This window comes from Stegodyphus dumicola, chromosome 5 (genome assembly GCF_044657685.1).
Source record: "Stegodyphus dumicola isolate Sdum_Otavi_A_Nest chromosome 5, ASM4465768v1".
Lineage (NCBI taxonomy): Eukaryota > Metazoa > Arthropoda > Arachnida > Araneae > Eresidae > Stegodyphus > Stegodyphus dumicola.
In genome coordinates, this window is record NC_140772.1 from 16,708,773 (window position 1) to 16,721,027 (window position 12,255).

General features: G+C 32.0%; 1 protein-coding gene across 1 annotated transcript; it reads right to left on the reverse strand.

Annotated features, from left to right (window-relative positions):
• Positions 1–679: 679 nt before the first annotated feature.
• LOC118197067 (uncharacterized) lies at positions 680–10,652 on the reverse strand. Its single transcript, XM_035368551.2, has 4 exons — positions 10,527–10,652; positions 4,045–4,861; positions 3,220–3,379; positions 680–2,230 (listed from the first exon to the last, which is right to left on the reverse strand). The coding sequence occupies exons 2-4, from the start codon at positions 4,828–4,830 to the stop codon at positions 1,878–1,880; spliced, it is 1,299 nt and encodes a 432-aa protein (XP_035224442.2). The 5' UTR covers positions 4,831–4,861; positions 10,527–10,652; the 3' UTR covers positions 680–1,877.
• Positions 10,653–12,255: the final 1,603 nt, after the last annotated feature.

A 12,255-nucleotide genomic window follows, 5' to 3' on the forward strand; every position in this document is an offset into this window, starting at 1 on the left:
ATTAAAAATTCATCAATTAATACAGACTAAATTTTTCGAAAAATAAAAACTAGCAAGAATTTTAAATGCATCTGATGATTATTTTGCAATATGAATAGAAAAACACGAGATGAAAATTCTTAAAAAGGTGTAACAGGAAATTTATGAAGGAAAGAACAACTTAACAATGGGGATAATACTGTTAAATAAGCCCAAATCTAGTTTTCTAAATAACAAAGAATTTTTTAAGAATGAACACTTGTTAGGAATCAATGTGACAAAATAAGCAAAAAATTAATTAGAAAATGAACGTGCACCTTAAAATAGTAGAAATATACGAATTGTAAGGAAAAAAGATATGAGCTAATTCAGAAATTAAAATTTTTTGTCAATGTCAATGCTGTTCATTTTCTTCAAATAACATCAAATCCAAAAAAATTCTTCTGCTTGTTTTATATCCTTGAAATCATAAATCCATTACTTACTTGCCTGACCAACCTCACTTATTCAGTCAGTTTTGCAGTTAAAATCATGTTCATCAGTTTTAGTTAGCAAGTTGATCAGTATTGTGCTTGTGATTAACATTACAGAAAAACTTAACAGTAGAAATATTTAAAAAATAATTTATTTGTGCTTATTTGTTGTGCAAATAAATGGTTGTCAATGTGTCAAGCTGCTAAGTACATCCAATGAAAACAAATTTTACAACTTCAAAAATTTTATTTTACAATTTTTTTAAAAATATATACAATGTTTTATATATACAAAGCCCTTTTTTGACAATGACAGGCTTTACAAGAAAAACCCCAGATATTAACAAAGATCAATAGACAACTTTCATACATTTTACAATGCTGTAGAGTAGATGCTTTTACATACATTAGCAATTTACAATGCTGTAGATGTGATTCTCTAAACTTGTTTACAATAGGTACTTGTTTATAACACATACACCTATAATAACTTGTTTTGCTGAAAACAATTTTCACCACCTGAAACTAGTCACCTTACCAATGACATTTGAGTCACCTTACCAATGACTTACCAAACATTAATTAAATTACACATGAAAATACTACTTTAAAAATAAAAAAAGAAAGCCAACTCACCATAAATATATGTATCCTCTTCTCTTGATTAAGTTGTCTTCTCTTGCACGGAATTCCGCAATAGCGAAGCGGACGGGTTTAACGACAGTGATCGGATTTTACTGAAAAGTCTCATCGCTCGAAAGCAATTAGTATCGCAAATAAACTGATTACACATAACGCACAAGGAACATTTTTTTTAAATATACATATCTAATACATACATGAGTACACTTAATCAAAAAATTTAACTATTTTACAACTAAAATACTTACCTTTCAACATAATACTCAGTTATGTGAGCACATCTTCAACAACAGATTTGAAATATTTGCTTTTTCATCAATATTTTAAAAATTTCTTACATCTTGTAGAACAGAGATGTGCTCACACGCACTGTTCCAAATAAAACTCCATTACCAACAGAGGCAAGCATTCAATTATTCTACAATGATAAAGTATTCAATAGATTACTTAGTTTAATATAACATGAAAATGGATAACCTGATATTTAAACCAACTTTCTGCAATTCAAATGCAGAAACTGCTACTAAGATTTGAAGTGCAGTTTTTGCACAACTAAGAATTTATACCTTTTTCAAAAATGGAACATGAATGCTTACCTTTGGCTTCGTAACAAACGAGTTCAGAAAATGGCTTTATATGTAAAATGTCGATTTTTTTTAGACAAATGGAAAGATACAAGGCTGGTTCAGCCAAATGAACAAGTTTGCATTTACATTAACTTTCTTTTTAATCAAATTTTAATTTCAAACAATTAGTATTTATTTTAAACAATTGGTAGTTGATTCAATCTAAAATAATGGAACTGTTAACTGGGCGACATATTTGGTCCTCAGATAAATTATCATCATGATTCAAAACTATTAATTTTAGGAAATTTATCTTTCTGGATCTTAATAACCATTTCCTGATCTCATTTGAATATCTTAATACCAAAATAATATACAAAACCTTATATTTACCTTGAGGTTGTGAATCCTGTGAAACAAGTGCTGAATTATCTTGATAACCACTTGGCCCTGGAAGTGATGATACGGTTGACTGATCCATATACATCATCATGGAATTGTCCGAGCTATGAGATGGTCCAGCCACAGGTGACATTGGCGGATCCAACTCAAGTAGCTCTGGTTTGATATCTGCGTATATATAAACACAAATTAGATATAATGAGTTAAATTTTACCATTGTCAAAATTATGTAGAACCACAAAACAGTTGTAAATAGGAACAAAGTACACAAGCCTTACATATGATGTCAATACAGTGGGAGAGATGACATACACAATATTGAATTTATAAAGTTCTACAATACATCTAGATAATTCACACGGAAAATGTAATAATAGTATGCTCATATACCACTATGGGTATTGGGATGAAATCTGAAGTTTCATTTTAATTGTTAGGGTATATTTTCATTAATAAAGGATAAAAAATTAAAAACCACAAGATGTGAGGAAATACTGAAAATCAGGTTTACTAATGAGAAAGCATACAGAAGCTGTCCACGTAAAGTATGCATTTCTGATGAAAACTAGGGTTAATCTTCGGATTATGGAAACCTGGCAATTTTTTGGCAACCAACCCTGCTGGTCGAATTACGCTTATTCTAGAACTTTTATTGAACAAAAGTGCTTAGACATGATGAAGATTAGGTGCAAAATTGAGAGAAAGTGCAGAATCACCCACTGCTTGCTGCCTTTTTAAGAATTGCACATACACGGTATCCATGTACATGTTGGCCTAAATTGCACAAAAATGGCATTGCGCACACTCGACCTTATCTATGTACACTGCTAATGTACCACCTTTATCGCCTTGCCTAAATGTTCTACACTGCCTGTTACCATATTCCAAAATATTACACAAAATGAGCTTTAACATATCAGGAAAATCACTAAAATCATCAACCCATTCACTTGAACTAAATTTGACCGATTAGCTCAAAAACTGGAAAAGTTTCTGGCTATGCAAATATTCAAGTTTCTTTTTTATATATTCAAGTTGCTTTTAAAGCCAGTTTATTTCACAAACTACCAAAAATTCTGCAGGATCAATCTTATTTTTGAGTTACATATATCCATACTGATCATTTCAAAATTTATAACTAATCTTCGAGTACTCACCTGGAGGGCTTTCTGGTTGTGTATTTGAACCTAAGGCTTCTGATGGCATTGATGTAGGGACTAAGTTTGAGGAATGATCTGTGCTACTCCTAGGCCTCCTCTGCATCTCCATGCCAGAGGAAGGAACAGAAGATCTACCACTTCGACGTGCATTTGACAACTAAAATAAGGAAATTAGACCGTTCAATAAATACAACTCAAAGCACAATGTTCTCAGGTCTTCATGAATTGAGACAATTGAATTCATTTTATTGACATACAATAAGTTAAACATACCACTGATATAAAAAAATGTCAATACAGTCCAAAAAGTATTCTTTAACTATTCTTAGTGAAACATACTAGACTAGGGATTTTGTAAGTTGAAAAATGTCATACCAAGACAACACATAAAATGGATAATTTAAAGCAAGACTTTATAAGGAACCAGAACCAAGAAACATGTAACAGATTATAAAGGCTTTATGAATTTACTAAATATAAAAAATAAGCAAAAGTTATAAGTATAGAAAATAAGAAAACATTATTCATTAGTTTTTTTTTGTTCTTAAATTAAATGGTTAAAAGTTAAAAAAAGTTTGCTACTCAATCTAGCTTGGGTTATAAAACACTGCACTTTCACAAGCTTACTTTTAATTCATAGAGATTCTGAAAATTTAGGTCAAGAATTTTCAATCAATCACAAATTTTCCAATTATTTAACATTTCTGAATATATGTAGATTCAAAAATTGCCATTAGAAATTAACAAACCAAATTTGCTCCTTTACATTCACATAATACACAACTGAACACTGAAAACAAATCACTTTATTATCTCACTTACATCATCTGTTGTCAAAGTTTGTTCTAATAATTTAGCAGGTTCCACCCCAAATTCACTTTCATCAGCTGATGCTGGCTCCTCAATCTGAGCATCTTGAGCTATAGATGATGATTTATGAAAAGAGTTTGTGTTATGGGATGGTAAAGTCTGCATAGGCACCTGAGATTGTAAATTAGAATACTGTCCTCCACTAGAACCCTCCATAGTTAAATCACCTGATATTTCTTCAATATCAGGAGAATCTGGCTGTTTGATCTTTGGTTCAATAGAATCTTCATCACTACGGTTAGAGTCACTTAGCGACCGCTTTCTTGTTCGGCCACGTCTTCGTTTATTTTGTGGAGGCGGTGTATCTGTCCTTTGCTGCACAGTTCTATGACTAGAATCCTCTTGTGCAGGTGTAGTAGTATTAGAGGATTCAGAGTTCTTTTCATTTGTTACCTCTGCCAGCCCTTTTACTCTAAGAGTCTCTGCTGTTTTCATAAGGGCTGAGAGTTGATCTTGTGCAACATTCACTTCACCATGATACATGAATTCTATTATAGCTTTCAGTTCACTGTATTTCATATCTTTAAGTATCACAATTGGATGCTTACAGGGATTCTCTAAAAACAGAGACTGGAAGAATGGACTGCAAGCTGAAAGAACCATTTTGTGCGCTTTTAAGCTCAACCCATCACAGGCAAGAGTTACGTCGACTAGCGCTTCTGTCGACAGTAAGTTTTTAAACACATCCATCATGTTATTCATGTGGTTGTTCCACTTTAAACAAAATTGTTGAGACATTGTAGCACAGATGATAACAATGACTAGTAACCTGGAAAGAAAAAAAAAATCTGAGGAATCGACATAATTTATTCATCAATTATTTCACATGAGTTAAAGCATTCTAAATTACATACATTGATTTACATAACTATGAGCTCCAATATGCTCAGTACCTTCCTAGTTTAATATTTATGAAAGCCACATCCTGCATTTTAGAAATTCAATATCCTTAATTGCAATCATAATACTTGCATATCTGTTAGAAAATGCATTCAAGCAACACAGCTTGATAAGGCTGTTACAATTACATACTCATACCACTCTTGCCTTATTTAGTGATTAATGAATGGCAATGCAATGTGAAAAATTAATACAATGAATATCATTTGTATATACAAAAATTCGATTCTCACAGCTGGTTGAGATAACTATTGAATGGACGACCAATAATTTAATATATTATTCTTTTAAATTTTTCCACATTTCTTATAAATACTTCTTTAAAATTTTTTTGATTCGTTTCACTGCTGCAAATCTCACCAAGCAGACTTGGCAACAACATACAGTATACACATGAAAATGTTAACGATACTTTGAAGGCACATCTTAATGTGGTTTAAAATTTTGTAAAAAGCCAATTTCAATTTTTACGAATAGCTTACTCAGAAATTATGTAAAACCACAGTTTTTTAATGCATTCTAATTAGAATTGGTGAATCTGAAGATCAATTTCAGTTTTAAAGGCTGTGGATACATGTAGCTTTCAGCAGCAGTTCAAAAACTTACTAGACCCTCCCAGCAGGTAAGCCTTCGTGGAAATCAAGAAGCTTTACTGTACGGAATGCAGATTAAAAAAGATCAATATTTCAGTTTATTATGCAACTCATAGACAGAAGACAAGAAGGTTACCAGGGAAAAGTCAACTAACACACTTCTATAAATAACAATCCTGATCAGTACATAGTGTTGCAAGCAAGAGTGCATGTTTGAGTCTACACAACAGCTACAAAACCACATCCACACATTAGAGACTTGGCTCTTTAGATGGAAAATTAAGGTTAATGTTAAAAAAACTCATGCTATCCTACTCACACACACAAAAAAAAAAAAAAAAAAAAAAAAAACCCACTAAATTCAACAAAAACCTACAGTTCTATGGAGTGAAGAAACATAAAACAAGAACTTAATGTTACACAAAAAAATTATTGAAATGAATTTAGTGTATTTTTTGGCTTCAGCCAAAAATTCTTTGGAAAATTTCCTGCCATTAACAATTAGTTTCCTCATAACATTTAGCAATTAAAATGTTTTCTAGAGTTTTTGGTGAAATTGAAGAACAAAACAGTTTTGTTTTACTTCACAACACTGAAGACTCTCGCACTCAGCATTACTGTGTGGAATTACAGCTGCAACTTTTTCTGCTGCCAAATTAAGTGGCATGGCCATCCAATAACAATTAATTCATTTTATTCTTTTTTGAGGAAAGAGGCTACACCCTTTTTGTCACCCACCATGACATGAGCATTATCTGCACCAAATGAAATGCAGTTTGATATTGGGATGTTAAGTTTTTTCAACTCATTAATTACCCAATATTTTCCCCCGTAGTGTCTCCATTTAACAATGGGAGACGCAAAAGACGAGTTTTCATTTCATTAGAAACATCACAGAAATATGTCACAACGATGGCATAAAGCTTAAACACTTGAAAAAGGGAAAAAATTGTAAAAAATGGATTACAATCATAAAAACAAATGAATTTTCATAAAAGTTGGCAGGTATGTTACCAGAAAAGTTGAGCACACAAACATACACTATTTCCCTTAATAGCTTGAACCAGTGTTCTAATGCTGCAAACTGCACAGATCAGGGTTTTGAGACAACAAATGAATTTTCATAAAAGTTGGCAGGTATGTTACCAGAAAAGTTGAGCACACAAACATACACTATTTCCCTTAATAGCTTGAACCAGTGTTCTAATGCTGCAAACTGCACAGATTGGGGTTTTGAGACAAATTGTCAAAGCCCAATGGTATGTTCAAAATAACACACTACATACTGAACTGAAAATACATTATATTAGAACTTTGGCCTGAGCCTATTGGCACCTACGTGTCAATGATAAATGCAACATCAAAAGGCCTATGGCCAGTCTTAGGGATGCTGTTGACTAACTTATGTATGCCATGTTTTCTGTTGTGCATTAATGTTACATCTTACCTAAAATGTTTTAAAAGAGCAATGCAGACCAATACTAACAGGATATCTTATCAGTCTTTAATACATACAACTCTAATATAACAATTTGCATAGCAAAAATTTTTTCATATATTTTGTGTAATAGGCACATTAAATTAAGTTTCATTAGATTTGACTTTATTATCTATATTCACAATATGTGCAGCTAAAATTTTCAAGCGTTTCCTTTGTTAGCCACTATAATCAATCACAGGCAATTCCTAGTATCTTTTTTGGGTCGGAGATTTTACTATGGTGCATCTCCTACAAATATATCTAAAACTTAAGCTATTTTCAAAAGAGTGCTGGCTTACCCAAGTGCTGCTCTGCTACAGCTTGACATTTGCAAAATGTATAGAAAGCTCATTAAAATAAATGGCAGCTTTTACTAACACTAGGAACTTTTCAAAAATATAATAAAAATTTTGGATACTTACCTGGCATGGTAGGTTTGGCTACGTGTAATCGATTTAGTACACTGACAAAAATTCAATTACACGCAAGATGTTACATCTTTGTTTAATTAAAACTAAAATTTTCTTGAGAGTTTTAGATCTGAACCATCGCCAACTCTGGCGATAATAGTTCAAACCAGGTAACCCAGCCAATTTATCGTTTTCGCTTGTTCGAAGTTTGCAACCCTTTCTCTTGCGTTCACTTTCTTGAAATATCACTGTTCGCATTTGCAGATTTACATTATTCTTCTCTTATTATTTTTTCTGAAATTTTAACAACGAATAGATAGAAATATTTTCATAGATAGAGACCAGTTCTCGGTTCGGGATGAAAGGAAGAAAATACGGCGGGAGGGGGTGAATGCTAATTTATAACACGGCTGTTCACGTTGTGTGTTCTCAATTATTAACGGCTCTAAGAACCATGAGGTTTCCAACCTCTAAAATAATTTGTTTCTGTAGGCCAGAAAAATATGCATGTGCATTTTAAATAATGCTTTTATTTTTATTATTGGTTATTGTCATCTAAAATTATGAGAATAAATCAATTTTTATGGCGTAAAATTTTAACAAGATGATATATTGTTAATGCTTTTTTAACAACCTTTCAGAGGATGGTAGGTGTGACATAAATAGATGATTAAATTAAAATAAAAAAATTTTATTGATTATCTAAGATGACAGAATAGTTTGATGCATCATCACCATGGTCATCAAAATTAGCAAACCACTGCTGATGTAAGGAATATATAGTTCTGTGTTAATTGGAATTTAAGACAAATTTTTTTTCATTTCTCACGTTTAACCGGTTAATTTCAATACATTAATACTAATTTATAATTTTAAATGAATTTTTATTTCCGTTATAAATGCTTAATATATTCTTTTCTGTGCTAACTTGAATTTAATTCAAATTTATTTTCGTATATCACGTTTAACCGGTTAGTTTTACATCTACATGCTTATTATCTGTGAATTTTTACTACCATATGCTTGTTTTGTCTGCTAACTTGAATTTACATGCACTAAAAATCACGTTTACAAAATATCACATTTACGGCTCGGCTCATCGGAACCGCGAGCTTGGCGAGTAAAAATGCAACGGCGCCAATGGATTCTTTACCGAAGCGCCAACGGGTCCTCTGCGGATGAAAATCCCTGATTTTTATTTGCTATCAGGTATTGAGTATGATTTTTTTCAGTTACCTTGATCGCAGTGCAAAGACAAAAGACTTCTCTTTACATATTTTAACAATCGATCAACTCGCATTAAGCAAAATTTCGTGTACCTCGCTTGATGCACATTTTAGGGATCAGTCTTAAGCAAATTTGATATTTAAAATAATCGAACATACTTTTCATAAAAAATGTTAAAAAAACACCAGTTTCAACTGCTAACTTGAAAATGAGTTTCTATGATTTTGTACTTGCTGGATTTCAAAAGGTTCCGAAATTCAAAAATGCAGAAGCTACAGAGGAAATCATTTTCGATTTGTTCTAAAACTTAATTAGGTGGTAATGATTTGGGATAAAGACAACCTCCTTTTCATCAGATAAGAATTATGATTGTTCGAACAATAAATTTTTTATTAGCAATTTCGAGTAGAGAATTACTATTTTTTAAAGCAAGTCAGATTTTAAAAAGAAAATTTCAGTAAATGATCTCAGCCAATCTGAATTGAAAATACAAAATATTTAAATCGCTTAATATAAAATACTTATACCAACCGCATTGACCACAATCTTACATACCACCATTTTCTCGCGAGAATACCAGTTTATAAATTGATTTTACATAATTTGCTTTTTTAAAATAACTTAATTTTTTAAATTTTAAATCGTTAAATAAAATGTGAAAAATACGTTATTGATCTTGATTCAGTTTCAGCTCTGAAGTACACACCACAACGCTCAGAGCAGTAATGGCGTCCAAAGACGCCAAGCAAGCAATGGTCTAATGGCGTTAGAAGACGACGCAATGCGCCATTTTGCAGTTAAGAGAAAACATTTAAATACATAACCTAAAACTGCTTTCGACAGCACATTGGTTCGTTAGGTAGTCCTAAATAATAAACAGATATAGTATACATTCATCAGTTACTCACTTTTTTTTTCACTTATTAACTGCAGTGTGTGTCGCATTGCGCCATTTTCAAACTGCTGCCCTCTAACCGATTTCCACCGTGCATACTTTTACTGCAGAACAACGCGCAAGAACTGAATTTTCATTAAAGCGTACAATTTTAGGCATTTTGTAACTTTGATTTGTTCAAACTGTTCAATTAAAATTAAACATTTTTCAGCTCCTCGGAGAATCATTCCTCACTCCTACCGCTGAGTTAGCACACTAAAAAGAAGCAACAAGCAGAAAAAAATTACCGGCATATAATAAAATAACATCAGATTATTTTTTTAATACGGCTACTTTACTTTTAGATACTGCAGAACTTCTATCACAAATCGATTTAGTACGGAACTACTACCAGTAAATTTTGTACTCCATATCCTACCATAACTATGAGAACACAATCAGAGCTGACAAATCTCGAAATTAATGTCATAAATCTTAACATACTTTAGTATTACAGATAAAAATTTAATATTTAAACAAATTACTTCAAATATAAAAAATCTTTACATTAATTCTAAATCTCGTACAATTTTACACAACGTCTGCTGCGATTACTCCTCTCAGCGCCATTTTGCTACCACTACCAGGATTCTACTGCGCCATTTTCAGTTACCAAAATTAATGCATAATTTCGGTTACAAAACTGAAGACATTTACTTTAAACAGTTATTTTACTTAAAACTGCTTCACAATCCTTCTTCAGATTTCAACAACTATTCCTCAATAGACATTATTTCATGTCTCGGTCATTTTCGGCTTTTGCACCGAGCATAACTAATCAGAGTCCATCGTCAATTCTTTTCTAATAAATTTCAAAAATTTACGTAAAACATGTAATTTTACTTAAATTAGTCCAATCTCTCAAAACATTTTACAAAAATAATACTTACTTAAAAATGTTGATAATGAAATCTTTTACCGACAGTGATTCGATAAGCGAATATTTACAACGATGTTTCACTGTCGAGAGCCGATGATAAAATGGCACTAGAACGCTAACGTACGTAGAACGAAAGGTAGCTGTTGCCATACTTGAATAAAACATTTATATATATTTTTTTGTAACTCATTTTAAAAAAATGGATAATGATTGTTTAATTTTTTTTACTTTGTGTATTCTGTTAAATAAAAATATTATTATTATTTCTATTATTATTATTATGAAAGAGGTGAAACTATGATTCTTTGAATTTTGAAAATAGATACACATGTTATTTTTCCCCCGACATCAATATGGAATTAATACTTTACGTAAAGATATAAAATTTATCAAACGTGAACTTATTTTAGCTCTTTAATTTGGAATGTATTTGAGAATTTTTCTCATTTGTGTCACTTTTGAAGAAGACAACCAACAAATTTCTCTCCTGACTCAAAATTGTTTTTACCTCACGGACTGGAGGAAACGGCGTTCGCCAAAGTCCTCACCTCCTTTGTTCTTGCTCAAAAGCAAGATTGCTACAGATTGCTACAGAAAATTGTTTTTGCTTAAAATGAACTTGAAGTTACCGTTGGTTTTAAATATAATTCATCTAATTTGGAATCTTCTTAAAAAAAAAAAAAAAAAAAACTATAGATAGATGCAGTTGCAGAGTCCAAAATTAAAAGGGTCCTCCAAAATTTTTTGCATTAAATAATTTTGCAGAATGCCCCACTTATTTGGCGCTTTTTACAAGAGTAAGAAGAATTGGAGTTTTGTCAATTTTCAATGGCTTTTTAAGTGAAAATAGGTCGATGTGTACATGGCTGAAGACAATAAGTGTGTACATGGCTGAAGACAAGAAGAAGAGTGCGCAATGCCATTTTTGTGCATTTCTGAGATTTTTTTTTTAAGTGAAAATAGGACGATGTGTACATGGATGCCAAGTTAGTGCAATTCTTAAAAACGTGTCAAGCAGTGGGTGATTCTACGCTTTTCCCATAATTTTAATGCATTTCTATTCGTGCAGAGTTCCTTATGGTAAAAGTTACAATTGGGTGCTCCTTGTTTTTTGGCGATTCTTTTTGACGCCAGGAAGGCACAATTTCAAGATGGCCGCTACACAAAACCAAAATAAGAAGTCAAAGAATTGCACAAACTCTGCGTCCATGTACACATCGATCTGTTTTCACTTAAAAAAACATCCTAGAATTGCACAAACTAGGCATTGAACACTGAAATAAATTTGTCCATGTACACATCAATTTATTTTCATTTAAATAACATCAGGAAGTTAAAACTATCAGGGTAGCCAGAAGTGAGATTTCATCGCCTAAATTTTAAACAAATTGTCGCTACTCGAAGGGGCACCCAATTTTACACTAGAGCCTTTCTTATTTTCCGGGTGACATTTTTTCCGCACACTCTGCAAATTTGCACAATACCTATCAAAAATTATGTTGCTAGTAGTTAGTTTGTAGAAGAAATAAAAGATGAATGCCTTTGGCCAAAAACCGCAATAAGGCATAAGTAAAAATCAATGAAAAGCATAATTTCTCATTGAAATTGTACTTCTGTATTTTAAATTTTTGAAATGAAAATTGTTAATCAACACAGTTGTCAAAATGTGGCTGTGTTTGCTTTATAGAAATCCAGTGACAATTGCTGCCTTTTCTTTTGGTCTGGTTTATGTCAATGCT